We start from the raw sequence: 17,915 nt of genomic DNA, 5'->3' as shown, positions 1-17,915 counted from the left end.
TTTCCTGAATTTCTCCATTCTTAATGCTTCTTTGCCATTTTTCATTGCTTTGATGCAGATATTTCATTCTTTTAACCACAGTCACATTTTATTTGATTATTTTTAGATGATCACTCCAGGGTCAGACTGCAACTTTTGGATGGAGATCCCCATTCGGACTATATAAATGCTAACTATATAGATGTAAGTCATGAGAAATATTTTCCTGTTTAAAAGAATCCTATGGAAAGAAACAAAGCAAGTGAGGTGGTAATGTTTTTAATTGAATCTGACTCATTGTATTGTATTGTATTGGCAACCTTCAGTCTCGAAAGACTATGGTAACGCGCTCTGAAAGGTGGTTCTGGCACAGCGTCTAGTGTGGCTGAAAAGGCCAATCCGGGAGTGACAATCCCTTCCACACTGGGAGCAAGTGCAGTCTGTCCCTGGTCTGTCTCCCTGGCTATGGGCCTTCCTTCTTTGCCTCTTAGCCTCAGACTGTTGGCAAAGTGTCTCTTCAAACTGGGAAAGGCCATGCTGCACAGCCTGCCTCCAAGCGGGCCGCTCAGAGGCCAGGGTTTCCCACTTGTTGAGGTCCATCGCTAAGGCCTTCAGATCCCTCTTGCAGATGTCCTTGTATCGCAGCTGTGGTCTACCTGTAGGGTGCTTTCCTTGCACGAGTTCTCCATAGAGGAGATCCTTTGGAATCCGGCCATCATCCATTCTCACGACATGACCGAGCCAACGCAGGCGTCTCTGTTTCAGCAGTGCATACATGCTAGGGATTCCAGCACGTTCCAGGACTGTGTTGTTTGGAACTTTGTCCTGCCAGGTGATGCCGAGGATGCGTCGGAGGCAGCGCATGTGGAAAGCGCTCAGTTTCCTCTCCTGTTGTGAGCGAAGAGTCCATGACTCGCTGCAGTACAGAAGTGTACTCAGGACTCATTGTAGTAAAATAGAATTCAGGCTTTTGAACATCCAAGGTTTTTCTTCAACTGTAACTTTTCAGCTCCACCTGAAGACCTTTTGAAAGACAGGCAAACTTTTCAAATGTATTCAAGATCTTGTATCAAAATCCAAATCATAGTCCCAGTGCAGATGTCCTCCTAACCGTGTTGAGATCAGGACTGTACTGCATCCTCCCTCCTCCCATCTCTTGTTACTCAGTGTTTTTTCATCTAACACAAGTGACATGACATCATATTGCATTGCCCCACAGAGGGGCATAGAGATACACAGTACAATGACATCACATCATGTGCTTTTTGTGATCAGCACAAAGAACAAAGTTTGAAGAAACAAGGGCCAATTCAGAAACAAGGTCTTTTCAGATAATGTGGGATAATGGAAAAGAGGATGTACACATCAATTTAAACACTCTACCTCACAAATGTAGACCTGTGGTTTCCTGACAAAAATGGAAAATGTGTTCAGTGTTAGCAAAGTATTTAACAGCATTCCTGTTCCTAATGTAAGTCTTTTAAATCCGTAATTATCTGAAGTGTTTTTAAAGATCAATTAAGGAAAAGGAAAAACATATTTAATATAGTACAACCCACACAGTATTAAAAAAAAAAAAATCAGTGATGCCTAAGTCAGTTTTGACAAGAAACAGATGTGCGTGTTTTATTCCAATGAAAGGACACATGGTTCCGTGTTCATTCTATTACCTAATTAGTACAGCAGGCTTGCCAAAATGAGTGCCTTTTAGGTAGGCAATATGGAAATACGAATATTGTTTTTGTCATTTATCTTTGCATCATCACATTCTTTCAATTCTGGGGGTTTGAAACGTAAATTGTTTCAGAATTTTTGAAACTACAAGGAAAATTTGAAGTCATTTCCTGCCATTAATCATAATTTCACTCGACACCCTCATGTTCATGGTTTCTCTTCACCCAGTGAATTATTTCCAAGTGGTATGTCCACCAGGCAGCTAGTGATTGGTGTAATGGAAAGCACATCATCGGGACTGAACAAATTTCACTTCCTGGTGGTTGGACTTGACTGGTGTGGAACCCAAACTAACAGTGCTATCCTAAGCATGTTTACTCAGAAGTAAGCCCTACTGTGTTCAATGGGGCTTACTCCCAGGTAAGTATGTTTAGGATTGCAACTTAACAACAGTTTTCATTTGTTAGTATCCTTCTCAGAGCAGTGTTCTATTGTCTTACTACAGTGTGTTTTCTGACAATAGTTTGAAAGCTAGTCTCAGAAAAGTGTTGTATGTTCATTCCTTTGGAGAGCATCCATTTTTCTCTTTATGTGCAGCATTTGTCTGGTGATCCTTGATGTAAACTGAATGTGTCATAGAACAGGGAACCTCCATGCTCCTGTTTGGTGGCATGTTATGCTTTATCCTGTGCAGAAAATTACCACCAATGTCATAATTGGATGAGTGTTGATGTGCATGGTGTCAAACAGTTAATGTAGCAAATACATATCTGAAGACTACTCCCCCCGTTGAAACAGAAGCTTATGGATTTTCATGTTCTTTTTCTTCCCCCTTGTTTTTCTCTTCTCTTCCAGGGATACCATCGGCCACACCACTATATTGCTACTCAAGGCAAGTACATTTCAACATACTTAAAGATTTCTACAAGCCGTACATGCAAGCAGCTTAGAAGATTAATCTTTGCATGTACATCTTTACCCATCTAGATTCAATATAATGTATCAAAATATCCTTCTGTTTTACACACACACACACACACTTCATCTAACTAACCAGTACTATTCCTAGTTGAGGCCATTTTACAGCCCTTGTGCATTGAAAGAAAGTGCTTTTGTCTTTTTCAACTGCACACACAGTTCACATAGAGAACACCAAGCTAATGTTTCTGAACTTCATAGGACTCGTTCGAACACTTTAAAATCATCCACATGGATAAATCCCATGGATGCAACAGTGTTGAGGAAAGAATGTGTGAGCTGGCATCTCCATATGAACAGCTGCTACTTCTTGGCAGCAATTCATGCTCCTAGGGTGGCTGAAAATGTGCCCCTATGCTCGTGGAAATTGCTGCCTGAAAGCAATATCTCTTGCACAGTAATTGATTACTTCATCCATGATGCTACATCTTTGCTCTGCATGGAGGATTTTTGTTGGATGATCTGGCCCATAATATGGCCCTTCAATGGAGATTAGTGCCTCCCAAAACTTCAGGATGAAGATGCTTCACATGGCAACCTTTGCTACTTGTATTTTGCTTCCTGAAAGAGCCAGCCCAGTTCAGGCAACTGTTCTGCCCTGGTGCCCTGAGATGACTTGTGCTGAGCTCAATACAAATGGCATGGACTGCTGCCACCACAACCCCAACTGGCTCACACACACAAATATTATTATTATTATTATTATTATTATTATTATTATTATTATTATTATTATACCGCTTTTCAACTAAAAGTTCACAAAGCGGTTTACAGAGAAAAATCAAATAACTAAATGGCTCCCTGTCCCAAAAGGGCTCACAATCTAAAAAGATGCAAAATGAATACCAGCAGACAGCCACTAGAACAGACAGTGCTGGGGTGAGGTGGGCCAGTTACTCTCCTCCTGCTAAAAAAAAGGAGCACCCACTTGAAAAAGTGCCTCTTACCCAATTAGCAGGGGTTACACACTTTAGCCCCTCAAAGTATAGCCAATCCTATCCAGCGCTGCCGCAGGCAGGTCACATGGCTTGTGCTCTATCCAGTGCTAGTTAGGAGCTGGTTTCAGGTCTCCTGGGAAATGTTTCTCCAGTGGAGCACTCCTTGTGCCCATAGTCTGAGAAGGGAGAACCTTTTACATGGTGTCTATGTAGAAATGCAGTTATCTCCATTTTCCCTAGTCTCTTCTTCATCCTAGCGATTTTCCTGCGTCAGTGCAGGATCCGCTATTTTCCCTAGTCTGCCTATTAGAGACCAAACCGAGTAGTATCCTTGGAGTCTGCACAGGTGCAGAGATTTAGATCTCTGGGAGTTAGACTCAAGGTAAATACACACTGTAGTTTTTTCAGAAAGTTTAATGTGATACATACAATAGATATATCACTGTCCACAGGTGTATACATTCAATGAATGGCAAGACCTGCTTGACCAGAGATCATAATAAAAAAGTGACTGCAGCATGTATATCCGTGGGTAACAATTGTTCTGTCATTCTACCTTCAAGTCTGTGTAGTGAACAGCTGAATGGGTTCACAAAATGTCAGACTTCTGAAATAAAGATATAATAGAGAGTCAAAAAGCATGTAGGAACAGATTCCCTAGTTCGGAATTCTAGCATTCATTTGTGAATTGGAACTGGCACCTGTTGTGCCCTGGTGAGCACTGTACATTTATTTGGCACTTTGGTTTAGGAGTGCCTTAGCTCTGGTACTTGTCTAGAGGATATGCATCTGCTTGATTCAACAGTTGTCACACAGTTGGTCCCCAGTTGGAGATTTGAAGTTTGAGTTGCATGGTGGTTGATGAGAAGACAAGCAAAATGAACTGTTCCTACTTTAATCACCTTCTGCATGTCCTTTTTCTCTCTCACTTTTTCTGACACTCAGGACCAATGCAAGAGACAGTGAAGGATTTTTGGAGGATGATCTGGCAAGAAAACTCTGCAAGTGTTGTCATGGTCACCAACCTGGTTGAAGTTGGCAGGGTATGATGATTGCCCAAAGCATTCAATCATGTATCTACCACATACAGAGACAGTAGCATTATGTGGTTATTTTCAGAGCTGTTTATTTGTAGCCTCCAGCCATGCAGTGACTTCTGTTTCCTCCATGACCTTCTTTTCTCATGCCGAAGCATGATCAGCTCATCACATGGTTTAAAATGACAAGAGACCAGCTCTCCATCTGAGTAGAGCTACCATCATTTTGCTTTTAAGAACCATCCTGTAATTAGTAGCCATGTGTTTCCAGTCCTTGATACTTTTTCTCACACTCAAAATACTTCCAGTTATCTCCTTCCAATTGTCTCTGAGTATAAATGACAATGTATGTAGAACCTGTCAGGTTGTGGGGATGCATTTGGATGGGTTACTTTTAGAGCTTAGAAAATAGTCACTACAAGAGAAAAGTAGCACTTGTGGCTTAAGACATCTTGAGGTGAAGAATCCATAGGAATCTCACCATGGGAATGATTACCAAGATCACTCCACAGTGGAAGAACTGGGTCATCTGCTTTCACCATTCAATGACATGAGGAATTTACTGTCTGTTTAGTATGGTCTGCCTTCACCGTTATTTCCTTCACTGTAATGCAGATGACTTCTTTTATTTGAATGAATTGTCTTGGTACGACAATGGGCATTATATGCTAGTATTCATTTTAAGATCTTTCTTGTCCTAGGTGAAGTGCGTCAGATACTGGCCAGATGATACGGAGGTCTATGGAGATATTAAAGTCACCTTAATTGAGACAGAACCACTGGCAGAGTATGTCATACGCACTTTTACAGTCCAAAAGGTAAAGACACATTGGTCCTCCCCTCATGCTCAGATGACTTCTGTGGCTGTTTGCTCTTTTCGTATTTCAATCAGTGGCCCAACTCTGTTCCTTAAAGCAAAGGTGCCCAAACTGGGGCATTGTGACACCCCAGACAGAGAAGCCCTTTCTCTGCCCCTTTAAGGGCAGGGTGGGGGTGAAGGCAGTGATGTGATCACTGGAATTGTGCTGCTGTGGAGGTAAAAGGGATTATTTAGAATGACCTGAGGCAGTGCTGGCCTCCTGGGGGGAGCTTCCAGGGAACCTGTGGACCCCTTTGCAGGGCTCTCCTTGTCTCCAAACTTTTGAAAATAGCAAAAAACCAAAAACAAATTTAACCCCCCCCCCCCCCAAAAAAAAACCCAGGCACTTCCTGTTTGGCAATGAAAACTGGAAGAAAAGTAAGAAAAGAAGTGAGAGAGGTTCCCAGAGTTCTAGCCACAGCAAATAGCTGTAGCTGAATGACAGTTCTCTATAACCTTAACCAAGGGCTACAGGCAAGGATCAAAACTAAGAAATCTGAGTTCAAAGAGGGGTGCAAAATTTGAAAAACAAAAACTTGAAGGCTAGGCTGTAGCTGTTGTTGACTGTAGGAAGAGAAGCAATGCCAGTACTTTGTTTACTCATCCTCAGCACTAAATGAGTACTTCTGTTGCACTTAACCATTTTGCACCGTACCAAAGATGCAGCAGCTAACTGCATTTGACCAGCTTGCCACTGTTCATCTAGTTCTTTTTGGACAGCCCTGACTGACCAGCTAGAGCTCAGGCCATTGTGCATCCATCCCCATTCTGTGAAATAGTCTTAGCAGCACAGCACACCTCTTTTGAGTGTGCATATGTGGAGCTGTGATAATTGTTTTGCTGTATTTGCTGTTTTACAATTACCATTATGGTAAGTTCATTTGTTTTTCCATGCTGGAAACACAAAGTATATGTGAACTATTTCAGATTATAATTAAATATCTAATATATATTTTTATTTAAAGGTGCCTGGGGAGGACATGATTAAGATGTACAAAATTATGCAGGGATGGATAGAGTGGATGGAGGGATGTTCTTTTCCCTCTCACAAAACACCAGAACCAGGGGACAGCCACTGGAATTGAGTGTTGGGAGAGTTAGGACAGACAAAAGAAAATATTTCTTTACCCAGCATGTAAGTAGCCTGTGGAACTCCTTGCCACATGATGTGGTGATGGCATCTGATCTGGATGCCTTTAAGAGGGTATTGGATAAATTTCTGGAGGAAAAGTCCATCACAGGTTACAAGCCGTGATAAGTTTGTGCACCCTCCTGATTTTAGAAGTAGGCTACCTCAGAATGCCAAATGCAAGGAAGGGCACCAGGATGCAGGTCTCTTGTTGTCTTTTGTGCTCCCTGAGGGCCCAATCCTATCCAATTTTCCAGTGCCAGTACAATTGTGCCAATGGGGTGTGCACTACATCCTGTGGTGGGGAGGCAGTCACAGAGGCCTCCTCAAGGTATGGGAACATTTGTTCCCTTACCTGGGGGCTTCATTGTGACAGCACCAGTGCTGGAAAGTTGGATAGGATTGGGCCCTAAGGCATCTGGTGGGCCACTGTGAGATACAGGAAGCTGGATGGGCCTATGGTCTGATCCAGCGGGACTATTCTTATGTTCTTATGTTAAGACATAACATCACTCTGAAGCAGGGGTGCCCAAACCCCAGCCCTGGGGCCACTTGCGGCCCTCAAGGACTCTCAATGCGGCCCTCAGGGAGCCCCTAGTCTCCAATGAGCCTCTGGCCCTCTGGAGATTTGTTGGAGCCCACACTGCCCCAACGCAACTGCTCTCAGCATGAAGATGACTGTTTGACCTCTCACATGGGCTGTGGGATGAGGGTTCCCTCCACTGCTTGTTGTTTCACATCTGTGATGCAGTAGTGGCAGCAAAAGAAAGGCCAGCCTTGCTTTGTGCAAGGTCTTTTATAGGCCTTGGGCTATTGCAAGACCTTCATTCATTCATACAAGTTCATCTTTAATATATTCATTTATGTAAATTTATTCAAATTTGAAATGTAAATTAATTCAGCCCCCGACACAGTGTCAGAGAGATGATGTGGCCCTCCTGCCAAAAACTTTGGACACCCCTGCTCTGAAGAAATGAAAAGTGGTTTGGGAGGGAGTGAAGAAATAAGAACATAATGACTGCTGCTATTGTGGAAGAAAACAGAGATTGTTTTATCCTCTCAGAAAGGCTACCATGAAATCCGAGAGATTCGGCAGTTTCACTTCACTAGCTGGCCAGACCACGGGGTTCCTTGTTATGCCACAGGCCTCTTGGGCTTTGTTCGACAAGTGAAGTTCCTCAATCCACCAGAAGCAGGGCCCATTGTCGTGCACTGCAGGTATACGGTTTATTTATGCCTATCATTTGTCTTTGTGCTTGTTTCCCAGCCTAGCAGGCATTCTACAATTTGGTGCTAGAGCGATGGTTCCCAAACTTCTTAGCATCAGGACCCACTTTTTAAAATGATACTGTATTGGGACCCACCTAGGTTTATGAGACTTTAAAAAAATCTAGAAAGAATTAATCTTTTTTTTCACACATAATAATAACCAGATAAAAGATGCTCCAGCATTTGTCTCCTTCTATTTACAAATACCTGTAAACTACAGAAGCTGTTTGGAGGGCACTTAAAAGAGATCTGATTTTTGAAAAGCCCTGAAACATCAGTTAACGAATAGCTTCCTGATCCTTCCATCACCTGTGTTTTCATTGGAAGCTCTGCTTGGCTGCTATGGGACCCACCAAATTCAGGTCATGACCCATCAGTGGGTCCTGAGTCACAGTTTGGGAACCACTGAGCTAGAGGATCATAGGAATGAAGATTATGCAAAACCCTCATCCATAACAGGGTCCTCTTCATTACATATACTTGCTTCACACATTAGTTTTTTTGCAATTTAATCCCCATCCACCATAATATAGTGTGTTTAGAAAAGGAGAGAACACAAGAATGGGAGAGATCTAGGTTTCCCCAGTGTAAAAAGCTATAAAAAGCACTCAATAGCCACATAGCTTTTGAGTGCCAAATAACGAACCAAATTCTCAACAAATGTCATGACCCTTGGGTACATTTTGAACATTAGGACAGACCAAATGCTGTTTATTTTTATTTATTTGTTGCATTTTTATACCACCCTTCCTCCAAAGAGCTCAGGGTGGTGTACACAGCTGTTCCCCTCTTGTTGTCCTCACAACAACCCTGTGAGGTAGGTGAGGCTGAGAGAAAGTGACTGGCCCAAGGTCACCCAGGAAGCTTCGTGGCTGAGGGGGGATTCGAACCTGGATCTTCCAGATTTAAGTCCACCTCCCAAACCACTATACCATCCTGGCAGGTTCTAAAAACCAATTGCTATTGTTCTACTCTCCCAAACATTTAATACAGTGTGTAGATGTTGTTTCAGTGTATTTATATAGCAGTTAACTACACAGGCCTACAAAATTGAGGGTCAGAAAAGTTTATAGTGGTTTGATATGAATTTGGGTTGCCGATTCCAAAAATGGCATTCGTTTTTCCCTATCATGTCTAGTTTTGGAGATATAGTATAGCCTCTTTAGTGAATGGTTCAAGCAGCTTCCTCATGAGGAAGCCATGGTGTAGGCCAGTGGTGGCTAACCTATGGCACGCGTGCCAGAGAGGGCACGCAGAACCGTCTCTGCGGGCACACGCGCCATCACGCCAGGCGGCCAGGCGGGAGCCTCTAGGATTGCCACCCCTGCGGCACGTATCCCTGAGGAGCCGGCACAGCCACAAAGCCAGCCTCCTCCTGCTCAGCAGCAGCTGGGGCAAAGGAGGGAGGGACAAGGCCAAAGGGAGAAAGGAACAGATAGCAGGAGGAAGCCGCCCCATCTGGCTGACGGTGCTCCCAAGACACCCCATCTAGCCAGGCCACCCGGGGATGAGGAAGGCTGAGAGGCCCTCTGCCCAGCAGCCCAATGGCAGTGCTTCCTCCCTCCCCTGTCTGGGGTAAGGCGGGGAGCTCACATGCCGCTTGAGAGTGTGGCCTGTGGGAGGGCACAGCGAAGCTGCTGCTGCTGTTGCTGCTGCTGTGGGCTTGGGGCGCCAGCCCTGCACATGGTGCTGGTCCTGAAGTAATTCTCATTAAAGTCATTGGGGTTTGCTCCCCAGGCTAGGACTGGAGCCTGAGAGCCCGCTCCTATGCATGTCTACTCAGAAGTAAGCCCCATTACAGTGGATGAGGCTTACTCCCAAGAAAGTGTGGCTGGCATTGCAGCCTTGGAGCCTGCTCCTGTGCATGTCTACTCAGAAGTAAGCCCCATTACAGTGTGTGTGTCTACTCAGAAGTAAGCCCCATTATAGTGGAAAAGGCTTGCTCCCAGGAAAGGGTGGCTGGCATTGCAGCCTTGGAACCTGCTCCTGTGCGCGTCTACTCAGAAATAAGCCCCATTACAGTGGATGAGACTTACTCCCAAGAAAGGGTGGCTGGCATTGCAACCTTGGAGCCAGCTCCTGTGCGTGTCTACTCAGAAGTAAGCCCCATTACAGTGGATGGGGCTTACTTCCAAGAAAGGGTGGCTGGCATTGCAACCTTGGAGCCAGCTCCTGTGTGTGTCTACTCAGAAGTAAGCCCTATTAGAGTTGATGAGGCTTACTCCTAGGAAAGAGTGGCTGAGATTGCAGCCTTAGAGCCCACTTCTGTGGGTGGGGCTTTTTAAAAAAAATATTTTCTTGTTTGAGAAAATGAGCAGTGGCATGGTCTTGCCACCACCCCCTCCCTGACAATAGTTCTTTACCCAGCATGTAATTAGTCTGTGGAACTCTTTGCCACAGGAAGCAGTGATGACAACTTGCCTAGATGCCTTTAAGAAGGGATTGGACAAATTTCTACCGGAAAAGGTCATTACAGGTTACGAGTAATAGTAGGTAAAAGATGTTAATGTATGAGTTGTTTTTTTTCTAAACTAAAACCTCAGTATCCAGGTTAAATTGCAATGTTGGCACTTTGCGATAAATAAGTGGTTTTGGGTTGCAGTTTGGGCACTTGGTCTCTACAAGGTTCGCTGTCACTGGTGTAGGCTCTCTCATGAGGAAGCTGCTTGAACCATTCACTAAAGAGGCTATACTATATCTCCAAAACTAGACGTGATAGGGCAAAACGGATGCCATTTTTGGAATCGGCACCCCAGATATACCCAGGAATTGGTGTAATGTTTAAGGAAGCAAAATGTGTGTTGGCCTGTGCTATCTATTGGATATTTGAAATTCAGTATTTAAACATAATTTTTATGCATAATCTATTCTTTAGACTGCTTTTCTAATTTGAAAAAGTATGCAGAGCAGGCCAGAATTAAAAATAGCAAGCTGAAATACTAATCATCTGTATAATGCATACATCTAGCTGCTGTTCAAACATTATTTGCTTTTTTGTATATGTATTTTATATTTGTTGTGCATTATTTCATATTTTATGTTTAACTTTGGACTATCAAGATTCTAGAATTTTTCCATTTTAAAAAGCAAAGTGCAAAGACAAATTATCACCTTCTTGGTCCGTTTTATGAGTGAGACCACCGAGCAGCGCAGGATGGCACCCGCCTGGCGCTAACCCAGTGCCAGCCAGCCTGGGCTAGCATGGACACTAGCCCAGCAGTAAGCCTCACAGACGTGCCTTATGGCATGTTTGCGACAGTGCGCTCTGGCAGAAAGCTGGAGCACCTTACTCTTAGGCTGCAATCCTATCCTCACTTTCCTGGGAGTAAACCCCATTTACTATTATGGGACTTACTTCTGAGTAGAAAGGCATGGGACTGGGCTCTTACACAATTAGCATCTTCACATGATATATCTGTTGGCTATCTCTCTTCACGTTGCTGTTTAGTAGATTGCAGATTGGATATTTAGATGTTCTTCGCCACATATAAAATTCTCAGCAGGTACCAAATTATCATGTCAAGGAAAAGGGTCTCGCCTGTCTTCTCCCTGAAGTGCTAACTTCATACATGCAGTAAGATCTTTCTAAATGGCAAAGTAGAATGGAACGTGTAAATCAATAGCCTCCTTTATGACAGAACTGGATGAAGATGCCACTATATTACAAACCTTTAGGGGCCTGTACCCTAAAGGTGAAACAGAAGGCTTTATTTTAATAGTGTTCAGAATGGTGTTCAGCTTGCTGTGTGGCTTGATCTCCGCCTGCATGATCTGAGGCATTTGCATGCACCCAAGTGGAAGATGCACGTTACAGTTGGGACCATGAAGCATTGTGCTCCCTCAGAAGAACAAGGAATTAGCTTTAAAAAGAAAAGGAACGAGATAGCCCTTTCTGAAGTCTGTTTTCCATGTCTACTTCTGTCTTTGTTTCCCTAAAGACTTGAAATCAGTGCCTGTTTTTCCAAGCTCTGGAGATAAGGTTTTAAATATGTTTTTAGGGTATCAGCATGGTCTCCCATCCTTTTCTTTTTTTTCTACCAGTATCTCTTGCCTTCCGCTTCAAGAAATGTCCTAGAGCACCATCTCCAAAATCTAAGGTTGTCCAACAAGGAGGTTTAGACCTTCAGGTCAGAGAAGGATTCATGAAAGAAGATAGCTGCATTGGCCGCATTAAGGTTTTCACTTCTCAGAATGTGTTGCCTTTTCATAGTCCATTAATCAGGTCCTTGTCCTTCTTTCTTCAGTGCTGGTGCTGGGAGGACAGGCTGCTTTATTGCCATTGACATCATGCTGGACATGGCAGAGAACGAAGGTGTGGTGGACATATTTAACTGTGTTCGGGAGCTGAGATCACAAAGGGTCAACTTGGTGCAAACAGAGGTAGGTGCAAGAATATCTTTTTGTGCTTCCCAGCCTGTTCAGGAAAGACATCAGTGTGACTAGATTGTCACAGAATATGCAGCGAAACAAAAGAGGCAAACAATGAGTAGGTATATTATCAGTCAGTTATTTAATTCATCAAATCTGCTGATCAATCAGTCATTTAATCCATCCAAGGATTTATGAAATCATTTTTGAGTTATGTGTGTCTGATTACTCTGGCAGAAGATTGTTTTAAACATTTGTAATGACTTTTAATCCCAGTGCACTGAACCCTCAATTTAATGGACTAATGGAGGGAAGAGGTGTCTGTTAAATCCAAATGCCTTGAAATTGGTGAAGATGTGTGTGCACAAAAACGTACATAACTGGTTTTAATGGAGCTGAAAATACCTGTTGTTTCTGAAGCCTATTAAACTGAGTTCTGTTAAATGGAGGGTTCACTGTACTTACCAGTACACAGGTTCTGATGGCATCATCTGGTGGTATCATCTGGTGGCATCTGGTGGCACTCTCTTTTCTTGCTTGTTGGAGGGAATGCCTCCTCTTAAGAGGTTGCCTGAATATGACATATGTGAGCATCATCTAAAATGGTGTGCTTTTTTTTTCCTTAAAAAAGTATTTTTATTCATAGCCTTTTAAGTATAGATTTACAGGGCAATCCTATTCATGTCTACACAGGGGTAAGTCCTATTGAGTTCTATGGAACTTACTCCTAGGTAAATGTATATAGGATTGCAGCCCTAAGGTGCTTAATTGTTTTCTTTAATAGTGACAGTCCTAAAATACACAGCATAATTCACAGTATGTAAGATAATCAAATCTTAGTATACAGCCCATCAAACTAATGTAAAGCTGTACCAGTTTTCACTGGGTCAACCTGCCAATGAGCTCAATTGCAATCTTATCCATACTTTCCTGGGAGTAAGTTCCATTGAACATAATGGGACTTACTTCTCAGTAGACAAGCTTAGGATTGCACTGTTAGGGAGATCATTGATTCAGGGTGGTGCATTGGCGGGGTGGGACATTGGAACATACTGAATCAGAAACAAGGAGGACAGGAGCGCCTCCTCTGCAATTTCCTTTTTCCAGTCCCCAACCTGCATATGGCCTTTTGAAAGGACGGTGCAATGTGCAGGCCAGAGAAAAGCTGGAGCTTCAGCTGCTACCATTGCCAGAGCAGCAGCTGTCACTGTAGCTGTCGAAGCAACCATTGCCAAAGCAGCGGAGGCAGAGTTACTGAGGTGGAATAGAAAGGGGAGGGAGAAGGTGAAAATTGTGCAGAAAGCCTGGGACTCACTAGGTTGCAGTGTACATTGCATGCTGAAGGAGAATACTGACAGAATATACACTTTTTGATATACCATTATAAATACCATATTGTTTCTCAAACTGTATGGCATCTTAGTGGGGGACCCACTAAGTAGGTTGTGAGCCAATTTCAGGTGGGTCCCCACTCATTTCAATACTTTATTTTTAATATATTAGACAATACTACCATAGTATGCAACTGCATTTGGGGAATTGTTACAGATCTGTACTTTTAACAGGCTACCATGTATATGCTTTTAATAATGGCAGTAAATGGGACTTACTCCTGGATAAGTGTGGGTAGGATTGCAGCCTAGGATTGTTAAAAAATTTTCTGCTTGATGATGTCACTTTCGGTCATGACATAACTTCCAGTGAGACAAGAATCCAGAGATTCTCATTCTAAAAAGTGGGTCCTGGTGCTAAAAGTTTGAGAACCACTGCCATATAATTATATCACACAATGATATGCATTTTGCTTTGGATTTAATTTTGGTTAGGAGGAAGTCCCCTATTTGTCTTCTTTGTGCACATGCACATGATGGCGAAATGGAAGCTCTTTCCACCACATGTGCTCTGGTGGGGGTGGGATGTGGTGAGGTTATTTGCATGTTGACCTGCACAGTCTGAGAGGGGTTGTCGACAGTTTCTTTATGACAGCTGGGTAGGTAAGATTGTTCCTAACAGGACTGGCAATGATGAACGTACAGCTTCTTGTCTTGTAGGAGCAATACGTCTTTGTCCATGATGCCATTTTGGAAGCATGCCTTTGTGGAAACACAGCAATCCCAGTTTGTGAATTCAGATCGGTATACTACAATATCAGTAGACTGGATCCACAGACAAATTCCAGCCAGATAAAAGATGAATTTCAGGTAAAAATCAGTCAATCTCACATTTTGTTGAAGAAGCCAGTGACTGGGTGTCTTTTTTATTAGTTTCAACTTAATCTTACATTAGAATGTAAAGAATCTCGGATTGTATGCTTTTGCAATGTCAGCGATTGTCACGATGTGGTTATTTGACCTAGAAGACAGTGTGCATGTATTATAATAGAGAATGGTTAAATTGCAGTTTTCCCATGTTACCTTGCACATGCCCAATCTCGTCTGATCTCGGAAGCTAAGCAGGGTCAGGGCTGGTTAGTACTTGGATGGGAGACCGCCTGGGAATACCGGGTGCTGTAAGCTTATACCATAGTCTTTCGAGACTGAAGGTTGCCAACCAACCATCCTGTCTGTGTATTTACCACATGGGATGCAATACTGAATGCTGAAAGTAGGTTAGAGTGAAATGAATGGGTGCTTGCAGATATCCAGGAGTTAATAGATGAGTGCATAAATATGGGCTGGTTTGGACAAACCTTACCTCTCTGACTGACTCCAGTTGAAAGAAGACATGTGTACTCACAACATGTGCATGGCTTTGCCCCTCTTCTCACTTCTGAGGGAATTTGGGGTATTTTTCTTTATTCATCTGAGCTGCCCCTCTATGCATGCTCTTAAGCCTGCACATAATTTAATTTCATGCAATTAAATTAAAATACCCCAAATTCCCCAGACACAAGGGGAGGAGCCAAGACATATGTGCTTCATGAGCATGCCCATCTATTACCTCATGGGACCCATTGAATTGATAAGCATCATCTGAACTCACAATAAATATATATATGCACAGGGGTTGGTCAAGGGGGAGATTCGTCAGGTCAGGTTTTTCTTTCCTCACTTTTGCTTCTGCAAAAATATATATATATTTGCTTCTGTTCAGTTTCAGTTGTTTTGTTGAGTTGCACTAAATAAACTGCATGCACTTGGAAAATACTGAAGAAAGACAAGGAGCTGAGATCAACAGAGACTAGATGACAGGACATAATAAGAGACAAGGATCTCTCAATCACAGCTCCTATGACTGTGGTTGGAAGCTGATTTTAACAGCACGACTAAGCCCTGAATCATGAATGGCTAGAGCGAACAAGAGCACTTCTGGACATTTACTAATTGCCTCTCTCTCACTACTTTTTGTTGGCAACCTTCAGTCCTGAAAGACTATTGTATCGCGCTCTGAATGGTGGTTCTGGAACAGCGTCTAGTGTGGCTGAAAAGGCCAATTCGGGAGTGACAATCCCTTCCACACTGGGAGCAAGTGCAGTCTGTCCCTGTTGTGTCTCCCTGGCTATGGGCCTTCCTTCTTTGCCTCTTTGCCTCAGTCTGTTGGGCAAGTGTCTCTTCAAACTGGGAAAGGCCATGCTGCACAGCCTGCCTCCAAGCGGGCCGCTCAGAGGCCAGGGTTTCCCACTACTCTCACTACTCTCTCATTACTACCATACCTTAAATGAAACAACCCTCAGTAGTAGTTGGCAACCTTCAGTCTCGAAAGACTATGGTATCGCGCTCTGAAAGGTGGTTCTGGAGCAGCGTCTAGTGTGGCTGAAAAGGCCAATTCGGGAGTGACAATCCCTTCCACACTGGGAGCAAGTGCAGTCTGTCCCTGGCCTGTCTCCCTGGCTATGGGCCTTCCTTCTTTGCCTCTTAGCCTCAGACTGTTGGCCAAGTGTCTCTTCAAACTGGGAAAGGCCATGTTGCACAGCCTGCCTCCAACCCTCACTTGTCTGATATTATGGGATTCCAGCTTAGAGTGTGCATTTACCAGCTCTGGAGCCTCTCTTTTTATCTGTTGGCCACTGAAAATAGTACTTCGTTTTCTTTGTAATCCCAATTATATGACTGATGTTTGCTCATCCAATCTTTTGAAGTTGCATTATTTCTGTCCCTTTACTAAAGCACCAAAGAAATTACACTTCTGTGGATCAGTCGAAAAGGTTATCAAAATGTGCTACATCTTCTGGTACAGAGTTTTAATGTTAACTCTGAGGCAACATTTAGGCTTCATGGACATTTTCACTAATGTCTGCCTGCGGCTCTGAAACAAAAATGTAACTACTTTTATTGTAGTCATGAACAGGATGTTCTGCTTCCATTCACCAAATTGTTTGCAAATTACTTTACTATGTTCATTTTACCTAATCTAAAAATGGCTGTTATGAAGGTAGATGACAGGTTTTTTTTTCTTTTCTTGATTTGCTTAGCAGGCCCTATACTCTAAGGATCATTAACATTTGGTTGTATTGTGATCACTTTTGTTTTTTCACCAAGAATCAAAGAGTCTTATATATTTTATTTTATACAAAATAGATTCGTACATAAAAGTGCCCTTCTAACCAATAGATACCATCAGTTTGCTGCTGTCCACTGTCATAAAGTGCATTCTGAAAAATGTCTGACATTTTTGGTAATCAATATTAAGCTGTCCTGATGTCGTTCATGTTTGTATGCAGCTCCAATATATATAATATGTGCCTTCCATTTGTATTTAATATTACAAATAGTCAACAAGATCCAGATCTAGGGACATGTATAAATAACAGCGAAGCCCAGGAATTGAACTGTGACTTTGTTTTGCAGAGGTTTTTGGAACACTGTCTGAGTCAGGATATAGAGATGTATGATATTGCTGGTGCAGGTCTGAGTTGATCCCTTGTGAGTCAAATGACCTGTTAGCCAGGGGAGACTTTCAGCAGCCAAAAATCCCCCATAGGATTCAGCAGAAGTTGCACTGGTGCTGCTGCATTGCCATGTGGGGATTTAGGTAGGATTAGGCTGATAGTGATCTCTCTGTTTAAAGATACAGTGTCAAAAGTATGGGAATAATAGAAGTTTTGATAACTGAATTCAAAGAGAACTAGGTAGTAGCATTAGCCAGTTTCAGTATTGGAAGCAAGGCAGGGAGCCAGAAATGCTTCTTAGATGGTTTCTTGGAAGGCAACTCAGTTGGGACTGAGCTATGGATTGTTGTGCTCAAAGTGAAGAAGCACAAGGAAGGAAGGAAACCCAAAAAAGAAATCAACCAGTTTGATACTTGTCCAGGCTGACATAGTGATTCTTCTTGAAGGGAAGGGGGTGCTTGATAGAGCACCAACAGGTAACTCTTGGAAGTTAGGAGGAAGGTGAATGTGTACACTAGGGGCCTGTGACCAGACTTCTATTGAGAATTTTCCCATAGACCAACACGGTATTGTAGGATTAGTTCATCCTGAATGATCTTGAGATGGTCTTTGATGGGTTTTCTGTTGCCTAGCCCTGAAGGAAATGTAGATGTCTTATTGTGTTGCCCCCTGGCAAGGACAATTGGGGGACTTCTCCATTGCTCAGGAAGCCGTGCTCAGGTTAGCATAAGGCTCTTGTTTGAATTATCAGTAAAGTTGGTGAGATAAGCAAGGGGCTAAAAGTGCATGTTTTGTGACCACAAATGGTCCTGATCATCTTGAAACCAGGATGCTTCCAGGGCATAGTATTTTTGTA

At 43.0% G+C, this 17,915-nt stretch overlaps 1 protein-coding gene across 1 annotated transcript in view; it reads left to right on the top strand.

Moving 5' to 3' along the window:
• PTPRT (protein tyrosine phosphatase receptor type T) overlaps positions 1–17,915 on the top strand; it is a 556,684-nt gene that overhangs the window by 521,551 nt on the left and 17,218 nt on the right. The window contains exons 23-29 of the mRNA XM_066624691.1: positions 107–183; positions 2,509–2,545; positions 4,515–4,612; positions 5,308–5,424; positions 7,658–7,812; positions 12,108–12,243; positions 14,283–14,432. Coding sequence (XP_066480788.1) covers positions 107–183; positions 2,509–2,545; positions 4,515–4,612; positions 5,308–5,424; positions 7,658–7,812; positions 12,108–12,243; positions 14,283–14,432 — 770 coding nt within the window. The remainder of the gene's footprint in view (positions 1–106; positions 184–2,508; positions 2,546–4,514; positions 4,613–5,307; positions 5,425–7,657; positions 7,813–12,107; positions 12,244–14,282; positions 14,433–17,915) is intronic.

This window comes from Tiliqua scincoides, chromosome 4 (genome assembly GCF_035046505.1).
Source record: "Tiliqua scincoides isolate rTilSci1 chromosome 4, rTilSci1.hap2, whole genome shotgun sequence".
Lineage (NCBI taxonomy): Eukaryota > Metazoa > Chordata > Lepidosauria > Squamata > Scincidae > Tiliqua > Tiliqua scincoides.
Note: the sequence above shows the minus strand (reverse complement) of the source record. Positions and strands in the feature narration are given on the sequence as shown.